Source organism: Culex pipiens, chromosome 2 (assembly GCF_016801865.2).
Source record: "Culex pipiens pallens isolate TS chromosome 2, TS_CPP_V2, whole genome shotgun sequence".
NCBI lineage: Eukaryota > Metazoa > Arthropoda > Insecta > Diptera > Culicidae > Culex > Culex pipiens.
The window spans coordinates 99,885,264-99,900,568 of NC_068938.1; the positions used below are offsets into that span (position 1 = coordinate 99,885,264).

A 15,305-nucleotide genomic window follows, 5' to 3' on the forward strand; every position below is an offset into this window, starting at 1 on the left:
TTGCTTCTGTCCTTCGAAAAATAATTTCACATTCATCTGCTAACAGCCACTGCCAATATTGGGTGAGTAATTAAACAGCTCGTCAAAAAAAAAAACCTCTCGAGACCTTGAACGTGAGCGCGCCCGCACCCGCACCCGTTTCTGACCACAAACAGGTTCCGGCAGGGCGTTGTCAGCCGATATTAAGCAACCCAGCATTCCCAGCACCTTCCAGTGACATAAATTGTATGAGCCGCCGGGTGTACACATGTAAAACCAACAGTTTTACAGAACAAATGTACTGTCCCCTTAACCCTCTACTGCCCAAGTTTTTTTTTACGAAGATTTATATTTTTCCCGTGTTTAGGAGGTCATTTTGAGCAACTTTTGTTATACAAAAAAAACTTTACTTATCTTGTTTTATGTTTTTCTTGTTTCATTGTCATTATTTTAATTTGCATTTATCTTGTTTAGTTTATGTTTGTTTTTGGTAGTATTTGGCCTATTCTACCACCTACTATCATTACTAATTTTTTCATGGTTTTACAGTTACTTTTTCAATTTTTTGCTTGTTTTTCACATTTTCTGCTATAGAATGACACCATTATCATTTAAATTGTCAAATAAATGCGTAGATGCATAGTCATAATCCTTTTTAAAAAACTTTTGCAAAGTTACATAAAACAAGTCAAACTTCCAACCCTAAAACTTTCTAAAATTTCAAGAGTTCTTCTTCCCAATGCTTTTTAAAGATCAAAAATTGGTTGAAAATTATTTTTTGGCAATTCTTTAAATCGAGGCGGGGTTAGGTTGTAGAGGGTTAACCAACTCCTTGGACAAAAAGTATCTAGAATGAAAAGTGTAATAAAATTTAAACACTGCTTAAATTACACGCGCCCGATCGGGTTCCATTTCAAATTGATCTGTGGCTTGAACTTGAATGTTGGCTAAGCCGAATGTCTGCTGAATTCACACCGTAGGAAGAACGCAGTAGAATGCATGCTCCTTGGTGGTGGACATTTTCGGGCGTAACGCGCGTACGGGTTTACCTGATTTCAATAAATTTTCAAAAGTAGAAATATCTACTCAAAATTATTGCTTTTCCTAGGATTATAAATGCAGAATTATAGGATTGAGCTTAGGATAAAAGCAAGTATCAGAATCAGTCTTAGATGCCCGATTAGGATACATGCATTCCCACTAATTCGTGTTGCAACTTTGGCGAAGGTTGCGAAGCGATTCATCCACTCTAGAAACTCCCTCCCCTTTAAACGTGAGGTAGTGGTATCTTATTTATGCATGCTCCCCCAACCGAGCTACAGAGTCTGAAAGGATTCAATTCATCCAGCAGCCGATGACTTAAGTCACAACTACTTCTCTGAAACCTAGAACGGGTCAAATTACATCAGGAGGACTGGAATGCACATCGCGTTTCGTCCAGTTTCCCTTTCCCAATCGACGGCCGATGGCCGGTTCGGGTGTGTTGAGTCCACCGTCCGGGCAGCACCTACTGGTGGTGCGGTCATAAATAAGATCAATGCCAATGTTAGTTCACACGGCATAAAACCTCCCTGCGGTAATGTGTAGCTTCTACAGAGACTGTTCGATTTTTCGAAAGCTTTGGAAACATCTTGAACAAAACCAAAGTTAAGGCCTCTAAGTATTGAGTTCATGATCTTAAGGAAGTGTTGAAAATCCGGTTATTCTTGTCGACTAGGGAGCAACTTTTTCTCCTTCCTGGGTAACTCTTGTGCGCACTCAGAGGGGCATACCGAGCTGTGAACTTGGAATTGGGATCGGCTACACAGAGTGAGGACTTGGTCCTAGTCGTTAGAACAGCTCGCGGTTCTGTGACACGACGCGGGCGCGCACAGTCTTCATTTATAGCAATCGGAAGAAAAATCAAATAAAATATTGAAATGGCCTATACGCCAGCTGGTGCTGGGTGCAAACAACGAGGTGCGAGACGGCTTAATCGATACCCATAAAGATTAATCTAATCGGCACTGCGTATTTTAGATCACTTTATGAGGTTTGTTTATCAGCGTGCCCACCGGGCTTCAAATGATTTTCCCTGCGAATTGAATACACGCGACACACGGGATCAGGATTAGATCGGGTATTATAATCGTAAAATATTGCCAGTTGATTGGTTGACGATGTCATAGAACGTATTAGAGCAGCCATAAATATTAAAATATGATGTTTTTGTCTATTTTATGGGGGGTCGTTGGGGAAGAACTTCAACACCAGAAGTGCCGTTGAGCTCGTTAGTCATATTCGCTTAATACGTTATAAATTCATTAGAATTAGAGAAATGCTTCCTGCAGGTTGTTAATGGCTTCAGTTAGTTTTATTTTCTTTGTTAGAAAACCGTAAAGGGGTTCAAAGTGGATGATTTTTCCTCGATTACAAGGAATAATCTTGGTGGTATACAAAGTCCGAATTCCAAATTTGAACCTGATAGGTTGCGAATTTCAGCGACCAAAGCCAAAGCAATTTCAAATGATTTTTTTTTCTTTTTTAGAGTTTCTCAAAAATTAAAAACAATATCAAAAAACCTCGTGCTTAAAAGTGCAAATTAGGGTGCCCAGAAAAAATGACTCCATGCTCCACAAGCGGAAAACGATTTTTTTGGGTTATTTTAAGCATCTGTGCAAATTTTGAGCGAAATTGGATGAGATTAACCCATTGATACCCGAGCCTAAAGTTGGCGAAAACAATGTTTTTCATATAAAAATTACTTTTTTAAACCGCTCATAACTTTTCAAGATCGAGTTTTACAGTATTGGTATGTTCTACAAAGTTGTAGAGCATTACATTTTCAATAATAATCTCACTATTGGGAATATTTGGATGGTAGTAACGCACCGTGCAGACCAAACCGTAAGAAACATGGATTTTCCATACATTTTTTCGATTTTTTCCATGCAAACTTTACCTCCGAGTATCAATGGGTAAATGATGACCGATTTTGCTCATATTTGGCCCAGAGTCCTAAGATAGGTCAAGGAACAATATTCAGCTTGTGGAGCGAGGTTTTGAAAAAAGTCCCGTATTCTGGGCACCCTAGTCCACATTGATTTTTTTCTACACCACAATCCTTGAGGTCAACAATTATGTAAATCAGGGAGGTGTAAAATTTGATGGTGAAAATCTGTGAAAATCTGGAATTACACATAAAAAGACGTGATGAATCACAAATCGCCAAGACCTGTGGGCTGTAGTGTGAATGTCTTAGTTTTTTTTCATTGCACACATTTGCAAAATAAAACAATTAAAATTCCATTGAAGAAAAAAATAACACGTTTTTGGCATGAGAGGCAGAAAAAAAGCTAGAAGATCGATCAAACTTAGTAAAACCAATAAAATTAACCGTGAAATCAATCCACAGGACACTTTACTGTGTTAAATTGATTTTCTGGTTTCACGTCTGGCCCAAATTTAGCCACGCCAAGAGAACAACTTAATGCAGAGTGCACCACCGGATCAGTTCCAAGTACGGCATTCCGGCGTGATTCAACTTCCATGCTATTTTTGGACTGTTTCCACCGGACCGGTAAACAATTGCCTTAAGGGGTGACCCAGCGACCGAAATGCACCTCAAACCTATTTTATCAAATCGTTGCCGTGGAGCTGAAATAAATTTGTAGCTATTAGAATAAATTATTGGCATTTAATTCAATTTGCATGTTTTATGCGCCAAGGCACGAATTTTTCGCTTCCACTGGTAATGGTAAATCTTAGCGCTTTGATAAATGATCGCGAGCCGCCCTAATTGCAACTCCTACTTATGAAAGGGACCCCCTCCCTTTGTGGCGGGTCCCGAGCATGGGTAAATAACAAGGGAAATGCGTAATAATACCATTCTCTGGTATCAATACCAAATTTTGGTATTCCTGGACCCTTTAAAATTTGTCTTAAGGATTATGCAAGAGCAAAATGTGCTATCATACCAATTTAAGGTATTGTTTTGATATTGCAAAATTGCAGAATTTGTCAATGGTCGAACACCACATTTTGGTATTACAGTATTTTATCAAATTCCTCTGAAACTATGGGAAAATTTTGACCAATTTTGACAAAATAATTAATTTTGCGCTAAAATGATGTCTCAAAGCGAATGCTTTCATTGAAAACCGTAAATTTCAAACTTGATTTTAAACATTTTCGATATACCCCCTAAAGAAATGACTTGAAATTGTGGAAAATTGTCTAAGTCAGGATGGCACATTTTGGTATTAAAGTGTTTTATCAAATTCCTCTGAAACTATGGGAAAATTTTGACCAATTTTGACAAAATAATTAATTTTGCGCTAAAATGATGTCTCAAAGTGAATGCTTTCATTGAACACCGGAAATTTCAAACTTGATTTCAAACATTTTTGATATACCCCCTAAAGAAATGACTTGAAATTGTGGACAAATTTCTGAGTCAGGATGCCACATTTTGGTATTATTTTGGTATTGAAAGGTTTCATCAAATTCCTCTGAAACTATGGGAAATTTTTTTTATAAAATTTGATGAGATAATTAATTTTGCGCTAAAATGACTTGAAACCCATAAATTTTAAAGCTGATTTTCATTTTTTTTATATACCCACTAAGATTTTTTTTTAAACGTTGAAATTACTCTAAGTTGGGATAACCAAATAATAAACGAGTTAATCGACATATTATTGAATTTTGGTGAATTTCAATCCAGTTTCATTTTAATAACACTTATTTTTTAGAATCTTCAAGAACTTCAAGCACAGGCCGTTCAGCAACGACAAATGCATTCGATGTGGTGAAGAATATCACTAAGAACAACATGGAATCATAAGGTGAGTAGATTTGGCTGTTGCATAAGGATCATTTCCGCTTTTTTTACTAACTGCAACTGTTGCACTAAAAATGGTATGAAAATACCAAATTTTGGTATTTCTTGTGCAAATACCAGTGACCAAAATGTGCTCTTGGTTGCCCAGTAATAGATGGTAAAATACCATGAAATCATACCAAAATCATGTATGTGGTAGACCACAGGAATACCAAAATCTGATTTTCCAAGGGCGCGGGAATACCCAAAAATTAAACCATGGCAATACCAAGTTTTGGTATTCAAGCAATGTTCAAAAATCCAGAAGACCTCAACTTGGTATTGAAATGGTTTTATTTTGAGGTATTATTTTACCCTTGGAATAACATCACACAAAAAAATATTACGGTAATGACAAAAGTAACTTACTTTCGAATTAAAAAGTTGTTAAAATTTGCTACATTAAAAGTTTTTTTCTTGTTTTGAAAATGAAAACTTTTACTGCTACAGTTTTTGAAAATCTCATTGCTCACTGAATTAAAAGTTTTTCCTTTTAATTCGACTGTAAAATTTCTTTCATTTTGACGTTCTCGTGTAACCGTGTACGCCTAAGTCGCAAATGTAAACAAACACTTTGGTGGGTCGGTCCGGTGGTGCTGGTGTGTCTAGGACGCAAAGTAAAGCCGACCGCGGCAGCAGCCAGGACTCGGACGCGGAAACCTTCGTAAGCCAAACAGCAGCAGCAGAACGCCTTCGAAGGAGGATGGTGCAGGAGCGGGACGATGTTGAGTGCTCGAAAAGGACAAGGCCAGCTTCCTGCAGGAACTGCAGCTGTTCCACGGCCGGAATGCGTAAGAAGGAAGCTTGGGTATTTTGGGGGGTTTGTGATTGATTTTGTTTGTTTTTGTAGGATGAGAGGTAGGAATGTGGATTCGCACCGGTTGTATTCGGTGGTGGTGGCCCGGGATTGGTGATTAAAGGTCAATTCCCGCGAGGACTGGGGCGAGATCATCGAGGAGATGGCGCTGCCGAAGCGTTGCGTGAACAACGAGATTGCGTTGAAGAAGATTAACTTCCGGTTTTTGGACAAGTACGAGAAAGTTTATTTTCACGGTGAGGAGAAGGATCCGACGAAGAGGAGAACGACGAAAAGCTACATAATCGGAGGTGGTCAGCGCAGATGTTGCACTCGGTGCCGGCGGTTTACAACACCGGTGAGTATTGAGAATGTGTGCAGTGGCTAACCAACTTCACTTACTTTCTATCTCTTTTAGCAACTTCCCGCCCACAAACACCTCGCGACGGCGCAGCTTCAGCCGAATGAACCTGGACAGTGAGCCAAAAAAAATCTGTGTCATTGCCGAAGTAGGATTACGTGCTCAAAATCGCATTCCGTTCCGAGGGCCTCATCAACTCCATGTTCCGGATGCGGTTCCAGGATCGGGAACTCCCCGTTCAGGCACTTTTCTTTCCAGCCGGAAAACGTCGACCACCCTTCCCGAATCAACGGCCAACTCCTCCAAGACTATCCTGATTGAGGCCGGAAACGTGACCATCGTGTTACACTGCTGTCGCGCGTCGAAACCTCCATCCGGAACCGTCCTGGGGTATTCGGAAGTGACCGGTGGCGTACCGTATGAATCGGTACAGCTTGGACTCGAATATTGGCCTACCTTGAGCTGAAGCTAGTGGAGAAGCGTTAAATACAATAAAAAATGTTTTTTTAAACATACAGTTTAATTTTTTTTAAATAAATGTAAAAAAACCAAGCACATTTTTCTGAAATTATCCCTGTAGTGCTAAATGTTGTGTATTCTTGCCATAAAAGGTTTCTTTTCCAATTAAAAGTAAAATACTTTTACCAATACAACGATTTTGTTCCATAAATGCATAGTAGTATCAAAAACTTTCCAACTTTTAAATTGAAAAGTTTGAACTTTCTACGAATATTCACCAACGCGAACTTTTAATCCAACGAACGATCTTTTTAAATTTAGAGTAATTTTTCTTTGTGTGATGGTTTGGTATTGTTGTGCCCTTCCACATACAAGACTATGGTATGATTTCATGGTATTTTACCATCTATTACTGGGCAACCAAGGGCACATTTTGGTCCCTGTTATTTGCCCAAGTAATATCAAAATTTGGTATTCCCGTGTTATTTACCCCTGCTCGGGGTACTGTGTTAAAGTGCTAGCAACTACAACTAAAGTCGCATGCGCCACTAGAATGGCAAGAGGCGTTTAGTATGGCCGCGCTTGGAGTATTACTTATGATTAAATAATTTCGTTCGATCGGGTTAATAGGGGTAGCAAACTATAATCATTACATCGATCCATACACCGTACTGGCCGTTCAATGTCAATGAGGAACGCCCCCCTGCCGTCAGGGTCTTAACCACTGTACTGACTACTGAGCTGGACACCGTCTATATAGGGAAGGGATCTTGATCATGTTTGTGGTATGCAAAGTGATCCCGATTCGTGGCCAATTGAGACATGTTCTGATGTGAGAGGGAGGTTTATGGACCCTGGACATCGTGACCTGATTTCCCTCCCCAGGACAACTAAACTGGTACCACTTTCATGAAAATTTGTTAAATCCCATCAACACGTAATTTGAAGCCTGCAGTTACTCAACTGCCATTCTCAACATTTCTCAACAACTTGTTATGAACGACTGTCATTTCGATCAAATCCTTAACAAACACTTAAAAGCTAATATTACCTCCTGTGGCACACAGTTGGTATCCACATGGCCGAGCTTGTTTCGCAAATGTTGCACCTTGTTGTGAATGGTTACAGTGAAAACTTTATTTCGCTCAAAACAAGGATATCATAGTTGACTGACAGCATGACTGCACCCGTTAGACTTGCTAGCTTAACCAGCTATAGCGGCACGGTGTCGTAAGTACACAATTTAGCTAGTTGGTGTATCTGCTGAGCAAACTCTTTCTCTCCGGAGTATCAAGTTTGCAACCGTTTACTCATAAAGTAGCTGTCCGCACCTCTTACCTCCAACACGGACGGCCAGCACTGGTAAGAACCCGGGTTCTCAGGTGCACAGCCACGGAGCCACCAATTGATCGACATGAGCAATTCATAACCATTACCGCAATTAGCACAATCAGTCTTTTTAGGGGGAAATATATGGCACATTATTATGCCACCTGATAATGGATGCCATAAATAACATGTATCGATTCAATCGACCGAGGAATGTAACGGAAGCTTGTGGGGAAAACCAAAACGTAAATTATGTCAAAAGTTCTATAAATCTACTGTATTTTTTAAAAAGGTCCTATAAGCTGTTGTGTTTTCTTAAAAAAAACTCTAGAAATCTACTTTAATTGTTTTAATAACTTTAACAGATCTTCAACCTTTTTAGCTCATTGAGACATTCCCAAAAGTCAAGACGAATATACATTTTCATAACTTTTTGGCACATTCTTTTAAATAACAAAATTGAATGAACTCGACAACTCACTGATAAGTTAAATATGTAATAAACTATTTATTTCAGATGATATTAATTTCTGAAGCATTCACAACTGGAAATAGATCTTTTTAAATTTTCAAACTACTATTTTAACGAATTAAAATAAACTATTATAAATAATGTTGGTAAGTTTTCAAAGGAAAATTGTTCTTATACCATTTAAAAATAAAGTACCCCTTACCGCTAAGATCAAAATTTAGTTTCTTCTACTCTTTTGTTTACCATTGCCAAATTGGATGAAAATTAAACAACTATCATTAAATGTCTCAAAGAAGGTTGTGTTAGAAGAATTCGGTTAATTTGTTGAAGATTGTTCGAGAAATTACAGTTTGAAGTTGAAAATTTATAGTGCACTAGAAGTAGTTCTAGTAAGAGGTTTAAATATGAAACGACTAAATTTCTTTTTTGCCCTGAAAATTATTTCAATCGAGGGCTGCCCTAGTAACATTTTAGGTTTTAAGTAGGCCATAAAAGCCTATTAAGGCCGTATGAGGGTTTTCAGAACCATGATAAAACCTGTAAGTTTAAAAATGTTACTAGGGTGTATTATTAGAAAAAATCATTGAAAAACTACTTCGTTTTATACAAAAGGTGCCCAAAAAATGCATTTTTTCAAAAACTTGATTCAAATATTAGAAAACTTTGAGTTGTGATTGCATAAAAATGGGTTTTCAGGTGAAAAAGATATTTTTAGGCAAATTCAATTATCTATTTAAACTAGTAAGACTTGCTCTGGAAAAAATATTTGTCAAGAAAAACATATTATCTGCATTATTTATTTTTTCATAACAACTTATCTTTCAATATTATTCTTTATTATATTCTCTCAAACTGGTCACAGATACACATTTAAAAGCAACTTTATGATTTGGAGCATGGATTCACTGTCCACAGACTGTGATTTAAAAAAAATAGTACCTACTTTTTAACAAAAAAAAAGTATTTAAAATTATTTTTTGATATTTTGTAAGAAAACAGCTTCTAAATTTAGAAAATTTATATATTTTCTTGAAATTGTATTTTTTACAGACAGTCAAGGCATTATTTGCCCCTCACACATATTTAAACCATTGCTATTCTATACAAATTTGTTGCAAAATAATAATCTGAACCAGGATCAGATCAATTTTCGATAAATTTCAAATTTCCCGGGAATTCACAGAATTATCTGGGATTTTTTTTGAAAATTTCCCGTTTCCCGGGAATTTTGTAACCCCGGGAAATTGGAAGCTCTAAAAGTTACATTCCTTATTTTCTCAGGATCCCGAAACAATTTCAAATAATATTTATATTTCAACGCATGATGTGGATGGCAAATGTTGCAGTAATAATATGAATAAAAAATAACTACTCCAATGCACTTTTTATTCTTTTTATTGTGAATCTAAGTAAAATATATAATTGTTAATGTAACAGGATAACGCGGTGTTTTCTGTAAAAAAATGATTAAAACAATTATCAAAAGGTTGTTAAAAATTAGTGATCACATTATTTTCAGTTTCATATTGATCTCAAAAGGAATTTGTCAATAATTTTTAAGTTTAGGCAAACATAATTTTTAACTTTACTTTTCTTATCAAAAATGTTGTCAAAATCAATCAAATCAAATTATTTGCTCTACAGCATTGCCTTGGCGTTCTCGATTGCGAGATTCCTAATCGAAACTAGGTGTTCGAAGGCTTGATTGTTGAGGCAATTGCAAACCTCTTTTTACACCTTACCTTCCATCCACCCCGGGATTCGAACCGACGACCTTTAGATTGTGAGTCCAACTGCCTACCAGCGACTCCACCGAGACAGGACCCAGGGAGACGACTCCTACACCTGGACTGAGCTAACGACCTAACCTCTTTGGTTAGACCGGGGCCAACATTTACTTCCCTGTCCGACAGAAGGCGTGATCAGACAAATCTCGTCTCAAAATTTGCCAACGGGACCGTCTGGGATCAAACCCAGGCCGACTGGGTGAGAGGCAACCACGCTTACCTCTACACCACGGAACCGGCGTTATCAAAAATGTTGTATGGAAACAATATTTTCCCAAACAGGTATTTTATACTAGCTGATAAATATTTTGGTTATTTTTTTTTGGGATCAATTTTGAGATCAAGATCAACAACACAAAATATGTCAAATTCGCCATTTAACCTATTTACAAAAATGGTTATTTTTAGATTCTCAGATGGCTTTGAAGCATTTTTGGGATATTTTTTGATCCTAATGACTCAACGTAATAAGGAAAATATCAATTTAAAAAAAATCCTTTGAATCATGACGACATTTTCCAGGAATCGAGACTAGCACAAACCCCGAAATTTTCGGGATTACCATTTGTTACCCCCAACGAATATCGTATATTCGCTGTTGAAATTACACTAAAGTTTCTTGAAATTAAAGAGTGCAGAAAAATTAAATTATTTTTAATGGATTATTCTAAAACTACCATGGCTTGCTTGTGTGCGCAACAACTGACATTTATTCTTTGGCAAACACGTGCTAGCTGCTTTATTTGTGACATAACCTCGTTTCAACCTCTCGTGATAACAAGCCTTACTGGATATGGACTGCGAATCATCCCAGCCTGTTGGCCAATCCCAGGACGATACCGTGCTAAATCTGAGCACCGAGTCCTACTTCACCGTCGACTGGAAGCAAGAATTTCAAGCGGACACCGAGCAAGCCATCCTGAACCCATACCCAACGGACAAGGTCATGCCGGCGATCACGCGGTTGCTGTCGAGTCTGTGCGAACGGTTCCAGCTTTCCCACAGCATTGAGTTCTCCGCCATCGACACGTTGGAACAACTGCTGGTGAAGGTTCTAGCTGCTCATGATGATTCGGCCGAGGAGAACTTTCTTCAGCAGGCGCCTTTGTACGTGCTCACGGTGCTCAATCTGGTTGGGAAGTACTTGAACTCCAGCACCCTGTTGGATCCCCGGTTGATGCAGCAAATACTTGAACGCATCAACCCAGAGCTGGTTTGGAGCGATGGGCGATTGCGGGAAATGGAATTCGATGTGCTCAAAGCGTTGAACTACAAGGTCAGTAGCAGGTTGAGGATATCTGTTTCAACACTCCTAGGCAGGGTTGGTTCATAAATTGTTATGTTGTTCCGCAACGTTAATTAATACCAATTGTCCATGTTTTGCTGATTGCGTACACTTTTTTTGTGGTTGCTCGTGTCAGATATCTGAATCCCTCCTGCTGGGTGCTGTGGAGCGGTTCTCAAAGGACTACATTTTGACGCTCGGAATAGCCCGGAAGAATACCATCGGCGACGTCGGGGTCAAGCTGCTGCGGGTCGTTTATGCTCAAAAACATGCCATCTACAGCAGGTAAGGCTACCTGTGTGGGACTCCCTACGGCGGTCCAATTGGTGGAATCATTAATTTAATCACATTCGAATACGTTTTGTTCTGTTGACAGCTTGAGATCGAGTGTGAATTCCGAAGACATGTTCGTGCAGTTCAAGTCAAATCGGCTAATCCTTGCCGCAGCGGTGGTAATGTCCATTCTGGAGTTGTGTCAGGTCGATGACAAGCAGATACATGATCGTGTCGTCGAGTCGCTGTCCAGGGAGTGCTTCGTGGACCCCATGAATATTATCTTCTTAAAAGATGCCATTTTTAACGTGATCAACTAATTGGGTCATGTTTACGTGACAGGCCGCTTAGTGTATTCACACTTTGTTGAAGTGGAACATTAAATTCATTATCTCAACTCAAAGAGTGTTGCTGTCTACACCAAAACGATCAACTAAACGCCGTTGTACCACTTTAGCCTAATGAACCTTAAAAATCGCATTACCTCGAATGGGCTTTAATTTTGCGCGAAAAATATGATTACTTTGGCACAGAGCTGTCCGCGCAGGGTGCCTGTCAGTCAATACACCACCCGCACCATGCTGAATGCTGGACCTAGAGCAAAAATAGATACACCTTTGGAGGGGGTTAAACCTGATCTATAGTGGAGGGCTGAGCATGACGTACCCCGTGGTAGGTCCATAATCATTAACGTTTAAATGAATATGCATTACATCAGCACGGTAAGTGGGCGAAATATCAATGCTGTATTCTTGAGGTCTTCGAACGAGTTCTGAAGATAACATTTATGATTGATTCTTCCTTGTACAGCAACACGAACCGCACCTCAACACACTTCCCTTAATCCGATTAAAGTTAAAAAATGATGTTGTTTTAAGTTGTCTGGCGTTGGCATGCAATACTTCCTTCTTGGCCATTCCGAATTCCTAGCCTGACACACGGTCGAGCAATTGCCAATCCCAGACAACAACCCAAATCGTCATTACTGCCAAAGAAGGGACGCGGGCGTGTGTCGCCACAACTGAGCGCCTGAACCAAAGTTCTGATCGTGGGTGGACGCTTGCTACTAATTTGTATCGGCCGGGAATTGATGTTGACCTTTGGCGGAAAGCGAAAGTTGTTTCACGATCGTTTGTTTGAATGTAGATCAGTTTTGTTCTTTTTTGGGAGGATCGAACAATTACACGGTACGACAAAAATGTGAATGGAAAATTATTGTTAGTTCTAATAAACTAAATATGAAACAAGACAGCGTTAAACAGGGGTGACCAAAGATCATGTAAAATGGCCCTTGATCCACGTGTAAAATGATTTTATAATTTAAAAAAAAAGGTTTGGTTCAAGCTTTTTCAGTAAACATTTTTGTATGTTAATTTAAAAGTAATGGCTGATCCGTGCTTTGATCACGATTATACAACACAAATATGTTGTTGAAAAATCTATCTTTGGCTGTTACAAATTTTATCAAAGTTTTTGTCAAGTCAAGTAAGAAAATAAAAAAATGATTTTTATTTGTTTATGATCATATTATCCGAAGCCCCATGCAAACCTTCGGATAATCGTACTTCGGATAGTCGAAACTTCGGATTATCGAGGCTTCGGAAAATCGAGTATGAACTGTATTACTTTTGATTTCTGTTTTCGTCATAAAATGGAGCAGGGATGGAATAATCGCAAAAAAATCAATCTCGCTTGTGAACTTTCTTCACCCGCGAAAAAGAGAGGATGCAAATCACGCAAAAGAAAATCGCTCCCGAACTTCTCCAAGAAAATCAATCTGCTGATGATTTCTTGTGAATTTCTTTGTCAGCACCACTTAAAAATATTTATTTCACCGAACAACCCGTTGGGGCAAGAGGAACAATGCATGAAACAACATGTTGATTTTCTTACAATTGAACTGCTATCACTTAGATACATCAGATTAGGATGTATTTGAAACGTTTCTTTCATTTTTAGATTAAATAATAATATTTTACTGAACATTTGATCGTTTTACGAAAAAAAAATACTTAGATGAAAAAAAGGAAATTTTTATAATTTCACTTTTTTTTGCATGCACAATTTTTTTAACAATTGTTTATCAGCTTTTAAGTACGTTTATGTATTTATTTCCCAATAAAATATGTTGTTGCAGCAATTCGTAATTTTTTCCATGTACTAAAAATCCATATGGTAAACATGCCCCACCTGAACAAGATTTTTTAAAAGCTCTCAGCAAAAATAACCAAAAGTTAAATCATTATTTTTAATAGGTGCAAGTCATTGGTAGGGACCCCACTGATCTAGGAAAAATGGCATTTTGATAAAATGAGCTTTAAAACGAACCTTATGCCTTATTTTTTACTTTCCAAATATTATAAGGGTCATTCCACCTGAAGTGTGCAAGAAAAAATGCAAATTTGAAAATTACCATCTCCGATTCTGCTCAAATTTGGCAGAGCTGTTGAGACTATCAAAACATGCAAAAATCCCGAATTTCATCCAAATCGGACCACTCCCTCCATTTTTGTACCCTCCCAAAAAATCGACTTTTTGGCGATTTTTGAGCGAAACCCCTATCTTCAAACGACGATAACTCAGGAACCACAAATCTTAGAGGGTCGGTCTTAGACTCAATTTTGAAGGAAATTGGACGTAGAATCCATTTCCGTGATCAAAATTTAGATTAAAATATGTTTTCTACCTGTATTGCGCAATTGAAAACTTTAAATGGCCGTATCTCAAAACAGCCCTATTTATTTTTTAAATTTGACCTCACCATCGTATTCCTCGACCGATTTTACATAAGAATCACTTATCGACAGAAAGGAATATGCCTCGTTCAAGAGATATCGAATTTTAAAGTTTTAAGTATTTGAGATTACCTGTATTTGCTTTATTTGCCGCATCTGCTAGAAGCACTCGGGCGCGCTGATCAATAACTGCTACCTGGTTATTTATTGAAATAAGATTTCATCCCAAATAATCATTAGCAAATTAGGCAAAAATTGAATGTACACCACTGTAGGAAACTGCTGTATAATCTTAAATTAAAAAAAGTATACGGTGAACTTGTGTGCTAGCCCACAGGACAGAGCAAGAACGACACGCAATACAGGGCAGAATGGAATTCCCGCAGTGCAAGCAGGAAATTGCAATTGGTCTTGTAAGTAACACGTTAGAAAAAATTTACGATACATTATCCTGTTAAAATTTATGAATCAACATGAATAAAACTCTCGTTAAGCATGATTAAGGAGGAGGATTTCTGGAAAGTATAAAACTGAAAAATGTAAGAAAATCACAAAGATTAATCTGATTTATTATCTGATTAAGATCAACTTCAGTGGTGTTGATTTAGACACCGTCCGAACAATAATCTTTTTTTTTTGTTTGTCAACCATTTAGAAATCTTGGAAGACGATACAGCTGCTGTCCACATGTATCAGAAGTATATGGTTTTGTTTTTGAAATTAAATGTACCAGAACTGAAAAAATCATCAATTATTCAGATGAAACTGGCTCACAATATAAAAATCGGTTTAATAATCTTTCAAACCGTAAGGCAGATTTTCGGGTTTTTGCTGAATGGCACTACTTCGCTACCGCACATGGCAAAAGTTCTAGAACCCATGAGAATTATTTCATCTACTACAGCCAGCTCTACATATGTTCTCGCTTCAAATAAAGGAAATAATTTGATTAAGTGGGAAGAAATGAA

The 15,305-nt window shown here is 38.0% G+C and overlaps 1 protein-coding gene across 1 annotated transcript; it reads left to right on the forward strand.

Annotated features, from left to right (window-relative positions):
• Window positions 1-10,731: 10,731 nt before the first annotated feature.
• LOC120413141 (uncharacterized) lies at window positions 10,732-13,423 on the forward strand. Its single transcript, XM_039573849.2, has 3 exons — window positions 10,732-11,320; window positions 11,466-11,614; window positions 11,706-13,423. The coding sequence occupies exons 1-3, from the start codon at window positions 10,838-10,840 to the stop codon at window positions 11,920-11,922; spliced, it is 849 nt and encodes a 282-aa protein (XP_039429783.1). The 5' UTR covers window positions 10,732-10,837; the 3' UTR covers window positions 11,923-13,423.
• The last annotated feature ends 1,882 nt before the right edge of the window (window positions 13,424-15,305 follow it).

Excerpts from the sequence above, each read along its gene's own strand:
- LOC120413141 (XM_039573849.2), top strand. The coding sequence starts at position 10,838 with ATGGACTGCGAATCATCCCAGCCTGTTGGCCAATCCCAGGACGATACC. Across the intron at positions 11,321-11,465 it reads TCAAAGCGTTGAACTACAAG|ATATCTGAATCCCTCCTGCT; the intron begins GTCAGTAGCAGG and ends TGCTCGTGTCAG. Across the intron at positions 11,615-11,705 it reads AAACATGCCATCTACAGCAG|CTTGAGATCGAGTGTGAATT; the intron begins GTAAGGCTACCT and ends TTCTGTTGACAG.